At 32.9% G+C, this 20008-nt stretch overlaps 1 protein-coding gene across 1 annotated transcript in view; it reads right to left on the reverse strand.

Annotated features, from left to right (window-relative positions):
- Positions 1-11035: 11035 nt before the first annotated feature.
- The window catches only part of LOC134532815 (serine/threonine-protein kinase mTOR), a 65568-nt gene continuing 56595 nt past the window's right edge, over positions 11036-20008 (reverse strand). The window contains exons 38-41 of the mRNA XM_063369701.1: positions 14389-14536; positions 12605-12890; positions 12001-12181; positions 11036-11236 (exon numbers count right to left, since the gene is read on the reverse strand). Coding sequence (XP_063225771.1) covers positions 11221-11236; positions 12001-12181; positions 12605-12890; positions 14389-14536 — 631 coding nt within the window. The 3' untranslated portion in view covers positions 11036-11220. The remainder of the gene's footprint in view (positions 11237-12000; positions 12182-12604; positions 12891-14388; positions 14537-20008) is intronic.

Raw genomic sequence — 20008 nt, forward strand, 5'->3', positions numbered from 1 at the left:
AAGGGTGGCTTCAAAGAGTATTTATTCTATTGCCAAAACAATTGTGAGTTTTAGGCCTATTTCCAAATATCATATTATTTATGGTCAGTGATGTATGAAACTACTTTATTAGGATAATATTACAAATTTGTTTGAAAATGTTTATGTGAAATCGGCCGGCGTGGGAGAGCGCCACCCCTCGCGACGCGGACGAGCGCCAGGCCGCGATTACATATTGACACTGCGAGACATTTGCGAAAATTACAAGATTATTTACACAATAATTAATACATTACAGTTACATTATTTACACACTTATTAAAGTTCACGACCATTTGAAAAATATATACAACACAGAATTATTTACACACTAACAGTGGCCCACTGGCATGCTAGGGCGCACGCGGGTGTGTCCCTGGCCGATGCACTACACTGATGGTTCACTGGGGAAACAGACTCCCTCAGGCCCGCGTCGGTGGCCAGCTACGGCCTCTGCATCTGGGAGGGTACGACGACTGTCGTCAAATGCATGTAACAAATATTACATCAGCTTACTTCTGAGGTTTCTTGATAATTCACAATTCAATAACAGGCCTTATTGCATGAGACAAATTAAATTTTATTTTCTTATTAATAATACAATTGCCCATCAGAACAAATGTTCTATTGCAATACCTACTAATAATATTACCTTATTATTCAAATATCTTATTTTACTATACTACACAACATAACTTTATTAAATGCATAATCCTTGTAGAAACCCAGATCAATTTCGGAAAAACACCATTTACAGTTTTGCACTCATGAAACAAAACACAATTCTATAGCGGCTGGCTAAAGTAGAAAGGAAATCAAACAAATTTCTTCTTCATGATGGGTCTACCGTTCCCAGCCAATCCGCACTGCTTCCCATCTCCTACCACAATAAAACTGCTGATGCCCTGCCAATAAGACTACCTGTGCACTCCCATAGCTGAAAAATCTAATAAAAAGTAAAGAAGTAATTTTATAAAACATTACTTCTATAATGGGTTTTAATATTTTAAATAGCAGTTAATAAATCTAATATGAAATATTTCCTACTGTTGTTAGGTGAAGAAGACAGCCCTCCTAAGCTTCAAACATGCAGGTCACAGAAGGCTCAGAGCCCCAGGGATATAGGTATGCCTAGGAATGGGTCTTCTGATTCTTTGTTGTTGTCATGGCAATGAGCAAGTATACAAGGCTGGCAAGACTGGACCACAACTCCGTAGCCAGATGTTGAACCCAATCAACACGTAACCATGAGGCATTATGTATTCTCTCAGCTACCACAAGGACTTGATGGTAACAACACTATTGAGATTAAGTAGATGGGCGCAAAGAAGAAAACTCATAATACGGGTAAAGAATGTGTATGATGTGCTGTACTGCAACATGTTATTTGTTTTGACAGTTTAATTATTATTTATTTACGATTTATTTTGTTTGCTCTGTCTAATGTTATTTATTTTCAGAAACGGTAATTTATTTTTATGTGTATCTATGAGAACGTGACTCTATGGATTTTTCCGGAATATTTGAAAGTATGTATTGTTGGACCCCTCTAAGGACTAAATGATCTTTAAACGGTAAACGGTAAAATTAACGCCGTTATTTTATAATGTAAATTATTATTTTAATAATTTTTTATTTAAATTGTACGTGAAATTTTGTAATCCGCGCTATTGTTGCGTGCGGATTTCACGTTTTAGTAAGGAAATTAAGTAACTGATTTTGGTTTTCGGCCAATCACAGGCCGCCATTTTAAAGTTAATTTTACTGGCTTAATTTAAGAAGCTAGTAGCTAATAGTGATGGGCAGAACGGTTCTTTTTGACCGAATCGATTCTTTTGGATCAGTTCCGTGAAATGATTCGTTCATCTCGTTCTTTTCGTTCTTTTCTGTGTATGGGATCTGGCTCTTTTATCAGGTCTCGTAACTCGTTCATCCTTTAGAGCATTAGCTACGTGTTTTTGTATTTTAACATTGCTTTTCGTAGCCAGTGAATCACAGTTGCGTATATGAAACAAGATTATTTATATTTTATTACTTTTTAAGTTACAAATATTAATATACAGGCTATTTACACTCTAGTGACAGTAAAGTGTTTACATGTAGACCAACACATTTAGAGAAAATAATACAAAAAAATGAATACTACTACTGCGATTCAGTATGAAGAGAGACAAAATAAAGTACATTAATTAACCCAAAAATTTAAGTGTGAACATTTGTAGTTACTTTCCCTGTTATTTTTAATTCATACGTTTTTTTTTTTTTAGTTTTTTATTTCCAAATTTGTGTATGTGAATGTGAAAAAGCAATTTTAAACCACTATTTAACAGTTGACATTTTCAGGTATAGATACTTTTCATGTTACCCTATTTTATTTGATCAGTTATCGTTTGCTCTTGTGAACATGCGCACGCTGTGATTACTAATTCTTCAGACTAGACTTGTGTAGTTCGCGAACGAACTAGTTCGGAAGAGCGCTCCCACAGACGAACTACGCGAACTAGTTCCCAGATCCCTCGCTCCTCAGTTCATTAGTTCGTTCTTTTTCCGATCTCCTTCTTTTAGTTCTGTGCACATGATCTGGCTCTTATCAAAAGTCGACACTCGTTCACCCTTTCGGGTATTAGTTACGGCTTTGTCGCTGGTCTTTTTGGCTGGCTATCGTTATCTGCTCGGGTCGGATAATTGAAATTTCAGACATCTAACGGATACTGACTTTACAAAAATATTGACTCTTGATCGCTGCAAATGTTTACTGCAATGAAACATTTTCAAATATAATCGTTTTGTTGATGTTGATAGCTTTATACTCGTGTCCGAGCACGGTAACTTCATGGTGTATACTGAGAACAAGTCAGACATAATTACATTAGGAATTATATCAGTGTTTACAAAATGATTTCAATATTGATAAAATACTTTTGACAGCTGATGACAACTTTAATATTAAAATTTTGACTTATATAAAACCATTGTTAAATAAACTTATTTTTGACGCGACATTTAATAAATCGATAAACGCCGGCTGCACGCACGAAAAAAAGTCCCGTTACGCACATTGTCCCGTTACGCTCATTGTACGCTTGCACCGCATCTATCTCTCTTCCACTCGATTGGAACAACCATCCATTGGACTTTTTCGAGGCACATTAAACTTGAAACACTTCCATTCGTTTCCTACTTTTCCTATCATCGTCCTATCCTTAACAGAATAACACAGATTGGAAGAAGTTAAATAGCAAACATCTATAAAAGTTATAGTTAAAATAATCTGTTCATTAAAGTAATAAACATATTTGAATTAATGAGTGCAAATAAAAGTAAATTTATCAATTAAATTGTAGATTTCATTTCACTCCTTCTTTGTATAAATACAAAATAGTGATTATTCAATAAAAATGATTAAATTTTATTCATAAAAGTATGAAATCATTTCATCAATATTTTGTTACGACGTCACGTTAAACTATCGTTCGTAAACCGACTTTACAGACAAACAATTTTTTTGTTGATTATTTCTAAAGCTTAAAAAAAAATGTATTTTATAGGCCTAAAACGGTATTTTATTCACAAATTTAAACACATTTAATAAATAATATTTCTTAAACTAGCTAATAAATAAATTCTTTTAGAAATTAAATTTTTTTGATTATAGTGTATGTTAAGTGATGATGAACTTGCTAATATTTAATTATTGAATTATATATAGGTCCTAATGAACATACACATTCTTAAGCAATATTAGCATACAATCTTACTTAAGAGTTTTTATTAGTTTTTCTATGTATAATTGTAAGGTAACAAATTAGAAGAGTAATGGGTCTTTTTTCATAATAATTTACGTAATTTTGTGGCCTGTACATAATAACGCATTTTTTGTTGATTATTTCTTTAAAAAAAAAATTTAATTTGTATATTTATAAAACGGTATTTTATTCACTAAAATAAACACATTTCATAAATAATATTTCTTAAACTAGCTATAAAAAAATCCTTTCATAAATTAAATTTTTTTCGATTATAGTGTATGTTAAGAAAAGAATAAAAACCTGTCATATACGCCATTTTACCCAATTATGTAAATTATTGTTTTATTTACTCATTTGATGTATAATAACCCGAAAAGGATAATAATCTAGGCGTTCACAACACTGATCATTATAAAAAATAACTACTATAACATACAAAGAAGATCGCCTGCAGTAGCGGTAGCAAAGCGAACGAACTATCTGTGACCTGTCTTCTTTGAATTCGAGTTGGGAGCGGACGAACTAAAAGAGCGACCTAGTTCGCCAAGGAGCTGCGAACTAAAAGGAGCGCTCCCGGTCGCGAACTATTAGGCGCAAGTCTACTTCAGACTCCTGACATGAATCATTTCACGAACGAATCAGACCGGGCGCGTGGCCGGTTCTCTCATCTCGTTCTCTCGTTCTCTCCGCGTTTTCGTTCTTCCGAAACTTTCAAGGTACCGGCTTTCAAAGAGCCGGTTCTTTACATCGCGAACGAATCGCAAGATTTCGTTCTCTCAAAGATTCGTTCTTTTAGAACGAATCGTTCACGAACGACCCATCACTAGTAGCTACGAATTAGCTATTTAGCAGTAGGCATCCCGGATAGAGGATGAAAATTATGTATCTTTAGGGAGTCAAGATACTAAATTAGGATTTATCTAAAAAGATAAATAACCTAGGAGTGTAAAACGTGAGTAAATAAAAGTGCCAAAAATTTGCTTCCTCCACTTATGCACTCGTCACGTAACTCCCGTTTTTCCGTCACATCGCCGTCAGAAACCAATATAAACATTGATATATTGAAGTAACTTGACATTGTCTACGATTTTAATAATATTTTGATACAAATTTAATCGTTTTACACACTATTTCATCGACTCAGAGGTCCTATAGGTTGTGAGACTCTGAGCTCTACCGACGACATTTCGAACCTTACTAGCCGAGGTAAATTTAAATAAGATCCCTAAAAACATATATTAAAACTGTGTAGTTTCAACGAACCAGAATAAAGACTTTTGTTAAAACTTAAATGTGCGCACCATAACTCCTGGTAATTGAAATTTATTTGTGATATACCGTATTTACTCGTGTATAGCGCGCCCTCGTGTATAGCGCGCACCACGATTTTTGCAACAAATTCCAAAGACAATTTTTTTTTTCCCGTAAATAAATTATACTAACATTTTGTGGTACCTGTTAAATAATTACGTATGAAACAAATGATAATTTAAATTGATGTGTGGTGATGCGTCAGGAAAATACTGCTGTGTAGACGGAAGATAATGAAGCGCTGTATCGTCACAACTGGTACGTGGGCGGGAGGAAGGGAGGCAGGCAGGAATGTGAGAATGTGACACGGAGGACTTGATGACTCACCGGTAGCAGCTGCGACGAAGCGAAGGAAGTGGAAGGGGGAATGGCGACAACATTCTCTCTCTCTCTCTCTCTCTCTCTATCTTTTATTTTACTAGCTGTGCTGGCTTTCTGTAGAGGGGGAGGTCTAAAAATAAACAAGAGACATGCGAGCTTGCGCGCGCACGTGTGTGCGAGAGACCAGGTTGCGTGCGTGCGAGTGTGTGTGTGTGCGAGTGTGTGAAAGAGAGGTCTTGTTGCTTGTGCGTATGTGCATTGAACATATATAATGTATAGAAGTCGCGAGCCCAGGTTAAATTTTCTGTCCGGTTTCTCAGAAGAATTGTTGTAGTTCCAAGCTCCGCCGCTGCGATCGCTTTCATCGCTGGGTATCGGCCGTATACGCCCCTGGTGGTATTTGGCAGAACTTGGTTAACCAGCCCAGTCGTGACATCATCCTTCACCCCCCTCTTCGAAAATCTAAGACCAACGATTCAAATTACCCGGCAGGTCTTATCAGCATCTTTAGGCGACCTTGAAGAGGTGCTTCCTTTACCGTCGTTTGAGAATGATGAAATCCCAAAAGAAGCTAGCCACGGAAATCACTGAATGATGGGATTCTGTACCCGAGTGAAGTGAAAATTAGCTATTAAAACTTTGTATTGGGCCAATAGTCAGTGTTCCGTTCAAAATATGGTTTTATTTTAAAAGTAAAATACTTATTTAAACTATATTTCGCGTTTGTAAAAATTTACTTTTAGATATTGGCAAGGAAAATCAACATACCTTAAACAACCTTCTCTTATTCAACGTTATCTATTAAGTAGTAAAAGGGGTAGATATTATTTTAAAAAATAAAAAAAAATGGAACCCACTAAATCAGTATTGGCAAGATATATATAAATTCAATAATAAAATACGCATATTAAAATTTTTTGTATTTAACTTTTTTCGGTAATAAAAATTCAGGATGATTTTGGTTTAATTTGTTTACGTATATTGCTATATTTTCTAAATCACATAGAAAAGGGAAAAGAGTACATCAGTGAAAATTCAAAAAATTAGTTTAAGTAATACTAGCCATACCAAAAAATCAATATGCGAGATAAGAAATTTGGTAACTGCTCTACATTTCAAATAAAAATGTATTGGTTTCATGAATACTGAAATGTATGCGTAATAAGGCATATTATGTTATTATCCTAAGCATGACTATAACTAAAAAAATTACAGTAATTTAAAACGATGGCAGTCTTAACATACAATAAGTGCGCGAGTCTTAGTTTATATTTTAATTGGCTTCTTCGTCAAATGGAAAACAGTTAAGATTTAATCAAGGAAAAATATATTCTCAAAGTCACTAAACCGGGAGATAGAAAATAAGGTAGGTACTTAATTTTAAATAAAAGTTAAAATAGGCTTACGCTAAACCAATTAAAAATAAGTCGTAAAAATATTTTTATTTATTAAATATGTTCCATACTTGACAGTTCTTTGTGTATAATTCTTCAAAAATCTTTGGAATTTAATACATACTTTTCTTAAAATGGTAGAATATCAGCAATACCCGGAAATTACGTGAGCAAAGCCACGGGTTATTAGATATACTTTTACTATAAAATAAAAACAACTATACATTTGTAGTTCACGAATGTGATATTTTGTTTATTGCTTCACAACATTCATTTGCCAATCTCAAATTTCATCGTACCACTTGTCAGAAATGTCACCAAAAATGAGAGATAGATTTTTTTTGACGAATTTCAATTACGAGGAAATCTTTCGCAAGATTTTTTTCTTCGCAGTAGTCACTGGGACACCATTAATTTAAATCCACTAAGATAATAAAATTGTATGTATAATGATTTGTTTTTGTATATTTATATAACTTCCCAACCAATTTTTAATGATATTCATGTGAATAAAAACTTGTAAAGCAATTTAATTAACTGTGTCATAATTCTTCTGATTAGATGGAAATACAAACTTTTCATCCGTAATATACGATGATTAAATATATTTATTATTGCAAAATAATATTCACTGTTCAAATGCAAATTTAAATAGATTATTCATACATGTTTCCTGCTAATTAATGGTTTAACATAATAATTTTTAGCATAAAATCCTTTTTCTCTTGTGTTAAAATGGGTTGCTAAAATGAGGAATTATAAATATATCACTTACTAAGTCCGTGCACAGATTTACACAAAACAGCAATGTAGATAATCTTTTTTGGTAGTTTCTAATTTTCTGCCCTGAATAACATGAAGTTGGTTGAATTCATACCAAAGTGAATTTTTTGAACAACTTAAATTGATGTCATAAATAAATATTTATTTTATATTAAAAATCCACAAACTCTTTTTAAAATATAATATTTATCACGCCAGATGGAATAATAAACAAAAAATAGTCTGTGTTTAAATAATTGTATTATACTTCATGGAAATAATATTTACCTTTCGGTTATTAAAAGAAAATATATTTGTATTCAAAATACTTACGCATCGTTTTTACGAGCATAACTTGTGTATCTAACCTCAAAGCAAGGAATATAAAGAGTGGCAACTCAATGCTATAACAAAAACTCTTATTTTCTTTGGAGATCCGGGAAATGTGCGTTATTTATAAGCAACTTAACATAGTAAATCGTTAACTTTTCAGATCTATGTTGGCAAAATTGATTTTTTTTAGTGGTCATTCGTTACTGGGAATATTCACCATATAACGTTTAAGATAATTTATTTTGAATTACGAAACAACCAAAACATTATGTAAAAATGTTTCATTTTATGTTAAAATAAATTATAAACTGCATAGCCACAAAGTATCATACCATTAGTTTCAGTTACTAATAACAATACGTGCACGCGTTTGAAGTCATCGCAGTCATAGTTGTTTCATAGCTACCAAAATCATTCAACGTTGTCAAGAATTATTCCAAATTATGTTTTGCCATTTTACTCAATGCGCCACTCCGTTAACACAACATTTTATAAATTCTGAGCTACGAATGTCAGTATTTTTTTTTTACGTTATTACGTTTAAGAAATTTCTGTAGTTTTCTTATAATTAAAACTTAAATTTTGATGTTGGCATCTTTTAACCGCACTTTTTTTTTTTCGGTGGCCGTACTCCTCCAATTCAGTTGCGCCCGCCCGTATCTAAGCGCTCGGATTTCAACAAAAGGCACCGCCTCTCGATAGAGTGAGACAGAGAATTACGCGCATGACCTTGAAAAAAGCGACGCTACAGCGCTCTGGCGTGGAAGCTGGTAACTACGAGTACCCCTCTTGGGGAAAGAAGAGCTGTCTAGCGGCGGAGCTAACAACTACCACAGTTTTGGATCCGAAAATTGGAATAATAAATCCTATCCCCTCGCGACTTCTATAAGTTATATATATTCAATGGTATGTGTGGGGTCTGGCCAGAAACGTCACCCGGCAGTTAACGACTTCCACTCCTCCTCCCCGCCACACCCCCCCCCCCCTTTTTTTTTCTTCCGTGTATAGCGCGCATCCTTATTTTTTTCCTTTACTTGAGAGGAAAAAAGGGCGCGCTATACACGAGTATATACGGTATTATGCCAAGTACCAGTTAGGTTTTTGAATATAATTAGTAATTAAACAAATATAATTAATAAGGGTAAACTTTGAATCCATTTTTCATTTGCAATAAATAATTACATATTTTATTTGAGAGTGTTGTGTTATGTTATTTATAGTTTCATTTACCCTAGTGTATATCTATGTATGTTTGTATCTATTTAATTAACACCTAACTGTGGCCTACTTAATATCAGCACTTACCATCGGAGAGCCACATAAGTACACAATATCAATTTTTCTACACAGTTTAACACAGCCCAACGTGTTACATGTATGTTCATCTCCATAGAAGTGTGGCCTATTTAGTATCTCCACATAACTAATTGACAACCCAAGTGGAGCAGAAAGTTAAAGTTTCCCTACATATCTAATTGGCTACCCTAGTGGGGCCTATACATACACCAACATTTTAAGTGTGTGCGTGAGAAGCAGCCGCACAGTGCCACTCATGTTTTCGAATTTTAACTCATTTATGTAAAGGATACACTACATGTTTTACCTACTTGTTTAACAGTCTATATTTATATAAAATTAACCATGCTAATTTACCATCTCACAGTGGTATAAGTCAAGCAAGTTGATTTTCTCTACTGTTTGACACAATAAAAAAAAAAAAGGCAGGACCAACAGGACAAAACAAAAATGACATACACCAAGGAAATCAAGAAAAACCATAGCAGTAAATTCATTTTGTTTGTATTAACTAGTTTTCTTTTTAATTAACTAGGTATGGAACCTAATTTCTTTGCAAGTATTTCTATAACATAGCAGTTCGAAGATTTTCAAAGGGAATACATAAATAAGAAACCATAACATATACAATAAAAAATGTATTTAATAACAAATAAGGAATAGTTCTTATCATAGTAGCTCTGCAAATATCATGCATTAACATGTATTATCAGAAATTGAGTAGAAATTGAAAACACTTCTAATTTATGCAGCTACATTTCACAATACATGTAAAAAAACACATTTTTTTTCTTATAAAAATGTTTTGTTTTTCCATGTTCCTTGCAGTAATTACAAAATGATTCATTAACAAAAAACAGAAGAATCAATCGTTCAAAATAATAAAAAATTTGAATTAGTTGCACAATTTTAAAACAATTATCACGTACAGATTAACTTACAGTTTAAAAGAAATATGTAATAGTACATACTGTTGTTCAAACAAATCACAGTCCTTGGAACAGTAATTGAATGGCCCAGGCAGCGACTGAGTTGCAGTTGGCATGACTACACTGTACTAGAAATATGACTAGGTATGTGACACATGCATTTTAACAAAAGGTTTCAATCATCTCTAAACTTCAATAGACTTCAAGAAGTCTCATGGATCTCGGACAACCAAAAATATACACACAGCGTCGTGATAACACACCAGTTGCAGACCAGGGCTGTGATAAAAATCGCTAGCTGTGTCTAACACAAAGTGACACAATTTACAATCTTAGGGTATAGTATCGCATGAGAACATAGCTAACTGAAAAAATATATTTAGTTAAGTATTATTGTAAAAAAATTTACTTAGCAAAGAATGTTGTTTTACACTCTTAGAATGAGCTGCCACCTTTTTTTATACCCTTTACGTGAGATTAACTGTCTTACATCTAAGAATCACTACATCACTGTCAAAACCCTTCAGACCCAATTTACACACAAAAAATAAATAAATTTTTTCTACTTGCATTTTGAGGGTGGTAATATTAGTATTATAACAATTCAATTTTAATTATTTGGACTAGTAAGCATATTTTCTTATCTATTTCACCTAAAATATCCTCTAGTTTTACAGACAGTTCTTTCGTTTCTTAAACTTTTTATTTACTAAACAAGTGAAATTCTGGTACTATGTTCTCACTGAAGGAAATTACCTGCTTGGCAGGTTCAAATCATTTTGCACTTGACCTACAAACATAAACATTGCAAAAAATATTCCTGGTTAGTAAGCATACATTTTTTTTTTAAGTCCCTTGAAAAATTCTTTAGCATCATTTTGAGTTTTATTTGTTGATTCTTCTTGCGAATGCATTAGTGAACTTGCTACACTAGTTAAATTCAGAACTTACCTTCTTTGTTTTATAAGCATACATTTTATGTCACATGAATTTTTGAGCATAAAAAATGCTGCTTGAGCTTCATGGTGAAATGAAAATGCAAGCCATGCTGATGACTATATTATCTTAAGTACAATATTTACAAACATGACCGCTCCAAGAATGTAGCTACCAGAAAGGACACCTGCAACATAGAGATACAGACAAAGGAATAATTATTGTTAAACTGGCCAAAAAAAAAAAATCTACAAAATAGCCTATAAAGGTAAAATTTATCTTACACTGATCAACCAATCAATAAACCCTTGATATAATAAAAAAGTGGCAGAAATATTAAAAATGAAATATAAAAATCAAGAATGGCTGGCATTTTAAAAAAAACTTAATACAATAACATAATCAATTCATTCAGATGTTCGGATATTTGAATACATATTGAGAAATCATAAAATCAAAATCATCCATAAACATTCCTATACAATGAAGTTCACATCAAGAATCTAGTCACATGTTTGTTAAATGGATATATAACAACATGCTCCTGGAATAGCATATGAAATCACAAATACAAATGCAATCACTTGAATGCACTCCTTCTTGAGGGCATATATTATAGGAGAAAAGGCTACCGTGCAGAAAAAGTACGAGAGAAACAAAAATATATAGAGAGGGCTATAGAGATACAGATTCAGTGAAACCTAGTAGCAAAGTACTGCATTTTAAAGCATTTCTCATTTTTAAGTATTTATTTTGGGATCCCTACAAGTTGTTTTAAATTTACTAACAGTTCAGAATAAAGTACTTTTACCGTTAAGTACCAAAAATGTGTTTTTTCCCCCATTAAAATGAGATTTCACTGTATGAATAGAGATATATAATGAAAGTGAGAAAATGCTCTATGCTTATATGTACACACACATGCAATGCTGCTCTCTGCATGTTACTCACCAGCCAATGTAACACTGACACAAGTTTTCATTGGACGTGCCTTGCTGGATCAGCAGGTCAACTTGCTTCTGAACCGTCAACACCTCCTCGTGAGAAAAGTCCCGTCCCGTCAACTTCTCCCGCACCCTCGTGATGATGGCCAAAGCCTTTTTGTTCACAGCTTCTGGTTGATTACCATCTCCTGGAACACACAGTTCATACTAGATACCCACATTTCCCACTGACTTGCATACTTTGTCCACGGAAATCTGCTTAACCTTACTTATGTATCTATTTACCCTAAAATAATGTGACTCTGAACACAGTGCAACCCCAAATGTTTTGATCATGAGTTTTTGATAAAGACTTTATGGATTGGAAATCGTAATTCAAGTATATTGCCCTTGAAAATTATTTTCAGTAATAATACTGGGTCTAGTAAATGAATAAATCTAATAGTTGAAATAATTTTCAAGGGCTATGTAAATACGTCTCAGCATATGACTAGAGTGATTTCAGGAAGTCATGGAAAACCAGAGTCGGGAAGGATGGACCTCGACAGAAGTCCAATATTGTCGCTTGGTCACACGCTCAATGCAGAAACGACGAGCCGCCGTGGACAGACCTCCGTTCTCGATGCTGCTGGGCGCTCCCTTCTTGGCCACGGTGGCGCTCAGGCTGCCGCCGCTGTCCAGCATGTCGCCCGCCTCCTGGGAGGACGACGACACCGTGGAGTCCGTCTGCGTCTTGGAGCGCTTCAGCTTGGGCGCGTTGGTGTCCATGAGCCTCCAGTTGAGCAGCGGGTCGTACACGAACGCCTCCAGCACGGCCATCAGGCTGTCCTTGTTGCGGCGCAGAACCGACATCACCGACTCGCACGTCTGGCGGTACGTGCCCTCGATGCCGGTCACCTGTGCCATTGCATCACCAGGATTAACATCAACTAGTGATGCGGTCAACACGAATCGAGATCGAGGCTTTGCAATGCTGCTCACCTGAAGAAACGTCTTGCGTACTTCAATACACTCACTATTCTAAAAATTGAAATTTCTCTGACTTATCTGGTTGAGGCAACCAAGGAACAAGGAAGCTATGAGAAATACAACAGACTGAAGCTAATAAAACTTTGTAAAAGAGAGGGGAAAAAAAAAAAAAAACTGAAGACATGCATTTGGTGCATGGATGTTCTAAAACGAAATAATAACTCAAGAAATATGTAATTGAAAAACAGAAATTAAGTAGTACCAACTTCAAACTCTGGGTGGAATGAAATCAAGGTTGCTCTCTTCACCATTACAGTACCTGGATGACCGAGCTTTGCTCGGTATTTTTCTTTGGTAAATTGTGTTTTTTAGAAAATATATTTAAATACGAATTACATACTGATGAAATGAAAATATGAATAATATTTCTTTCAGTGGCCACACGTTGTGACGCACAATCTCGTGACACATCTAAATCATAAGAACTTTCTGCTTGTATAATGTTAGTCAAGTTTTGCAAGCATCTTACTTTAGCAGCATGTGTGGGACGAGCAGAAACCTGATTATTTTCAGTTTGATGTTCTTCAAGGTGTTCCTGAGACGAGTTGCGGCTTCGTGAAGTTTGATTGTTTATAAGTGTTTTTTTCAAAGATTGTTTAGGCATTTTTAAGTGAACACATGAGTTAAAAAGACACAAATAATATAAGTAAACAATTGATTTTCTTGGTCTAACCTCAAACCAAATACTCATTGGCTTAGTGTTGCTTAACAACACCATCTACTGGAGTAGCTTTAGTGTTGTTGTGTCGTTAAAGCAGTAAGTTGCTCCCAATTAAAAAAAATTGTATTATTACTCGCCAATAGATGTCAGGAAGAGTAATTTATGTTTAAGTTGATTATCGATAAAGTTGATAATTGAAAACACGGAAAAAACATTTTCTAAAAATGAATCCTAGCTAGATCGATTTATCGCCTCCGAAACCCATTGCATACTAAATTTCTAAAAAATCGTTGGAGCCGTTTCCGAGATTCAGATGATATATATATATATATATATATATATAAGAATTGCTCGTTTAAAGATATACAATAATTTCAAACATAAGAATTTACTCAATTAAAATATAACAGTTACTTGTAACTTCAAACAGCTATGAAATTATTATTTTTTAATAACTATGGGTTGGTGAGAAAAATAATAATAAAAAAGAAAAGCATTTGGAAGAAAAGGGGATCTGTTTGTTTATTCAGTTTTCATGATAGAAAATTATGCTGATGCTCATTACAAACATATGACCAAACACATAAACCCCCCAAGATCAATAACGAAATGAAGTAAATCAAACATCAAGCAAGTAAAGAATGATAATCCAGAAAAATCTTGCCAAGCACACAAGAAAGCAGCAATAAAACTGGGTGATCTTACCTCCATAGCATTGATCAGCATGCGAGTGAGTCTGAAGGGAATCTTCTCTGGGAACTTCTCACGCGTCATTGCCACTTCAAAGCAGTCTCCAAAATCAATGTGCAGTATCTTCCCACTGAGTCGGTCCAGCATCAGGTTCGATGGGTGTCTAGTGCGGGTAAAATTACTAACTATAGGCATTCTAAAGTACAATTTCATGTTGAAAGTAAATAAGTAAACTGATCAATTAATTTTACTGTAAATCCAGATCTAAAACTAACTTTTGCTAAAGCATAATCAAGAAAAAAACCAGTTATACCATGGGGTTCTCACAATATGTATACATTTATTTAAATCAATTCTGAAGAAAAAAACACTTAGTCTAATGGATGCTTGCTATTTTGATTCAGTAAAAACCTTCCGAGTACCTCATTCCCTCTTTTATTCAATATCTTTATTGAAGACATGATTGAAGTGTTACATCTCACAGTTGATTTTATTATAGCAGGGAAAAAAAACTTCCTTAGATGACTGTAGTTGCTTTAGTTACATAATTTCTATTGTAGAGTGGTGTAATTTAAACTTTGTGTTAATCTTAACTAGAAAAATTACTACCATAACCATCTTTAGGAAATTTTACTGCATTAATTTTGAATAAACACTAGCAAATCAATCTCACTTAATTCTAAACTATTTTTTCATAAGCATAAAACACACATATAAAAAAGCTTAAAGAACCGTAACTTTGATTAATTACTAGCTGATTTTACCCCAGTGCTACTCTTCGGAAGTATAAGGGCTGAAAACTCTTGCACTGCTCATTAGGCCTATATGTGCCCCGCCTCGAACACGCCGTGAACAAGGGGAGGGGGAGGGGAGAGGGGAAAATTCCATTTTGAAACTCAACGAATGTAAAAAAAAATGTATTAGAACTAAGAAAAATGGGAAGAAAAATAAACCTAAGATGCCTTATTTTTATTTTATTGGGCATTCAAAATCACATTTTCCAACAAACAATACAGTGTCTGCATGGCGGAAAAGATAATAATTACGGAAATACTGGACGAGATCCAAGAGAGAATGAGGCCTCAACACTGCTGTAGATGTTGCCATAGAGACAAATATGTAAACAATGCCATGACCATTGCCATGGTGATGAAGAAATATTCATCAAAAATGCCATGACCGTTTCCATGGAGATCATCAGGAAAACATGGTCCAAAATCTCTAAAAAACATAAAACTAAAAAAGGAACAGGTTGTATTTCGAAAAAAGAACCAAGACAATTTAAAAAAAAAAAATCTATTTTGAGGTGCAAACTGCAAATGGCTGCAACCTGTAGAATCCACGTGCCAAATTTCACTGCTCTAGACCTCACCACCTCCGCACTATACAAGCTACAGATGGACAGACGGACAAAATCTCCATTCTTGATATAGATGACACATACATCTAATTTAGATTTAATACAGCTTTAGTTAGATCTAAACTTGTATTTTGCTCTATTATTTGGAATAACATTAATAAAAATTATCGTAACAAACGTGTAAGGTAAAAAACAAATTAATAAAAATAATAATAAACCGATGTAGATTTAAATTCCCTTTTTGGTTCTCTGCCAAAAAAGAAAAATAGGTGCTAGAATCTTAACTGCTTTAAATAAAACCTGAACTGTAATTATTTACTTGCAACCCCTAGCATTACAGTTCCACCCTTAAACAGCTGTAAGAAGCCATTACTACGTTCCTTAAAAATAACATTTTAAACACACTCATTACACATATAAATAAATTTGACAGTAATGTTCCTTAACTAGATACAGTCAAATTTCAATAATACAAACCTGAAGGGGCCATAATTTTGGCACTCTGCAATACAAGGTTTGTATTAACCATACTACTACAAAATTTCATCACAATTTTTATATAATTTATGATTACAATTTAAATAAAATTAAAAATATTTTTCTTGCATAACACACCTTAAAATAAAATAAAATATGCTCCAAGTAAACATGCACACTATTTTGTACAGCACCATATGTACTTTTTTCTACGAATTATAATTTTAGGTTACTACATGTGTGTCTTTAAAAGAAAAAAAATTGAAATATACTACTTTTTAAAGGATTTAAGACAGAAGGATAAAGAAAAGGTTTATAAATTACCTACAAAATGATTTTTTTTTACCATAATTTTGGAACTACTATAAAATTTCTATATTTCTTCACCCAACCTATTTGTTATTTCAGTTGAAATTCACATTGTTTCTTTACTTTATTCTGGGATATTTGTAATAACTCTCTTTTACTTCATGCAATTGTTTACCTATGGAACAAAAACCACTTTGTATTACATAATAACCATATTTTTGTATAACTCATATCATGCAATTTCTAGAGAATGTGAAAACATTTTGTATTAATAAGAGCTTTGAATTAACAGGGTTTTTATTAAGGAGATTACACCGTAATAAGATAAAGTGTTCAAAAATTTTGCTATTCCTTATATAATTAAATTATAATCATATGATCTCGTTAACATGTGTTAAAATTATCTACTATTGTCTATTGTATATTGTCTAGTAGTAATGTCCTTGTTTATTTTTATTTTTATGTATTAATGTCTTTGTTACTATTTAAGAGGCCGTGTCACAAATTTGCGCTCCTATCTATATCAATGTTATTTTAAAAGGCAGTTTTTCTCAAAGTCTATAAGAGGTAGGGGCCAGAAATTTTGCCTACTGAAAGTATACAATACATTTAACATAACCGCTTTTTTCAAATTTAGTTATCATATCATATATTATTTCTGTGATGGAAAAAATATAATCAATATTTTGATTTGTCCAGATACAGTGGAATTTTGCTTATATTTATAATTATTTAGCAAAAACTGAAAAGGCCATTGAAATGTATTGTACATCACCTTCCGATCAGTGTCTTCATGATCATGATGGGTTTAAAAACCTGGTTGTAATCAAGTCTTTAACTATTTCATGACAACATTTATACTTAATAATTTGGAGATAGGCCTTTTCTATCCTAAGCCCCTGAGCTTTCACTATCTGGTCTGGCGACCGACCTGACACTCTTCAACCACCCCAAGGGTCTCCGATTGCACATCCGATAAAAAAAAAGCTGTTCGTTCATTTGTTTTTGTGTCACAGACTTCACACATTTATGCCAAGGGAATATTCCGCTGATGTGACGCCATACGAATGTATTATTCGCGACCATACAACTTTTTTGTTTGTCATCGGGAAGAAATGTTCATTTTGAATTGAGCATTTTTAAATGTCAGCGTAGAATATGCTTATCTGCCCATTTTGTTTCTTTCCATAATAATGAGTAAAGTTAACATTGTCATAGACATTTTATTATATTCGTTTGCCGTCCAAGTAAACCTGTCACTATATCGCACGTAATTATATATTTTACTAATTTGTTAGTTGTCATTTTATTTAAGTTACAAATAACAGTAATCAAAAACTATTACTTAATAGTCCAGAAAAGAGATTGAGTTATTATTCATTTAATAGGGGTTTAAAATATGGTACTACATACATATTATATATATTATATATATTATACATATTATATATATTATACATATATTATCTTGTTGTCTTCTTTGTAACTTTACTGGAAGAATGGCATTTGGTATGTATGTTAACTCACAATGAAAATACTTCAGAAGTACTCAACAGTGAACAACCTAGGCCCTATACTAATTTCATTATGTTCATGGAAATATAATTAAAATTACAAATAATGAACTGTATGTGTTTCACGTAGAGATATCGTACGAACTGTATGTGGTACAGACCAACACTTGCTAAGGCTCTGAAAATACTTAATTTCAGTTAATGTGTGGAGAATATTAAAAGTTAGAAATAATGATATATATAAAACAATGCAAAGTTATCAGCATAAAAATAGAAGTTATTTTTACGTAGCGCCTATTGGAATGAATATTTTGTGTTGAATTATGTGGCATGATTAATATTCTCTTATGGTATGTGTGTTTTGTTAAAATCTTATAAAACATAACTTACTGTTGAAGGATTTTCATTTTTTTTTGTTATGATCTTATTTAAACAAGTTTTAATTATATTACACATGTCTATTTTAAAATCATTTTAATGTATACTTATAGAATTGTAATAGGCTTTATAAGGACTCTCAAAATGCATGTGAGTATCTATAATTATCTACATCACCACTATGGCCGTTTCACAAGATCAAATATTTATTGAATTCAATCAGTTGCATTCATTGTACATGATTTTCAATTTGTACATTGAATTCAATACAAATTGAAGATGTTATTCAACTAAGCTTATTAACTTATAAGTATTTTGTTTGTCCAGTACATAAAAGTAAAAGATTCTTTATTATTTAAATAATGAGCATCTATAAGCAATAACGTTTTCTAAATATTTACATAAACATAATGAAATCTAATTTTTCAATACTTTATATCTACGATCACATCAACGGCAGTATTATGTAATCAATGAGGTAATGAAATATCTTTAAAAGATATTTTCTCCTCTGTAAAGTAAATTTGTGATACAGCCCTCTTAATGTTAGCCTAGTGAGTTATTTCGTCTTCTAATATGCTACAACAATATATAAAACTAAGTTTTGTTAGTGTTTTAGTCTTTTGTAATGTTAAAGTGTAATGTAATCAATTCATTTTTTTTTGTAAATTCTTATTCATAAAGATACATATCATAATAAGATAAATAGTAATATTTGTAAATTTAGATTCTTTGAAACAACATCGATAAGAGGTTCTCCTACCTCTGTTAAACTGTATGATGGTGCATTGTAAAAAAATTAGGTAGTCTGACTTAAGTGAGATTGTATTTAGATTGTGTGTAATGCATATGCAATATCTAAGCATAAGAATTTATGTTATTATCCTTTTAAAACGTTACACTATGAATTTCGTATACTTTTTAATGTCAACTACCATTATTTTTCACGGAATATTACATCCAGATAAAGAATAATTACCACATGTTTGAAGATTAATTGTATTCCGATACATTTAAAGTATTAAAATTTTTAGATACGACTCATACTACAGTTGTAAATGTGAGGTTTCTTGATTCTGAATCCCTGCATCCGCAATTTCCTAGTGAGCCGCCGGTCAGATTGTCATCCTCTCAGATTGTCGAGGAACCAGATACATTTTTCGTCGAGTAATCTGGCGGTATAGTAGTTTTATCACGCGCTGCGGTTACAGTTACTTCGGTTGAATAAGCCACTAAATCTCACTGTTAAAAGAGAGAACTTCTAGACCAGAATATTGGAAATAAAAATTTACTGACACGGCCTCTTAAGGCTTCTTAGCTGTTGGAAGTCATGTCATAAAATAAATAAATAAATAAATAAATAAATAAATAAATAAATAAATAAATAAAAGTTCCTTTCATATTTTTTTTTTTTGAGATGGAAAATTGTGAAGAGAGGGTGGGGGCAAGTTATAAATTTTTTTTTGTGCAATGAATCTAAATACTATATAATGTAAATTTCTGACCACTAGTAAAGTTAACTGACCTACATGAACTAGTTAAACATCTAAACTGAAATCAATAAAGACGGGCGTTGAAAATGACTCGGGAGGTTAAG

This window comes from Bacillus rossius, chromosome 6 (assembly GCF_032445375.1).
Source record: "Bacillus rossius redtenbacheri isolate Brsri chromosome 6, Brsri_v3, whole genome shotgun sequence".
Lineage (NCBI taxonomy): Eukaryota > Metazoa > Arthropoda > Insecta > Phasmatodea > Bacillidae > Bacillus > Bacillus rossius.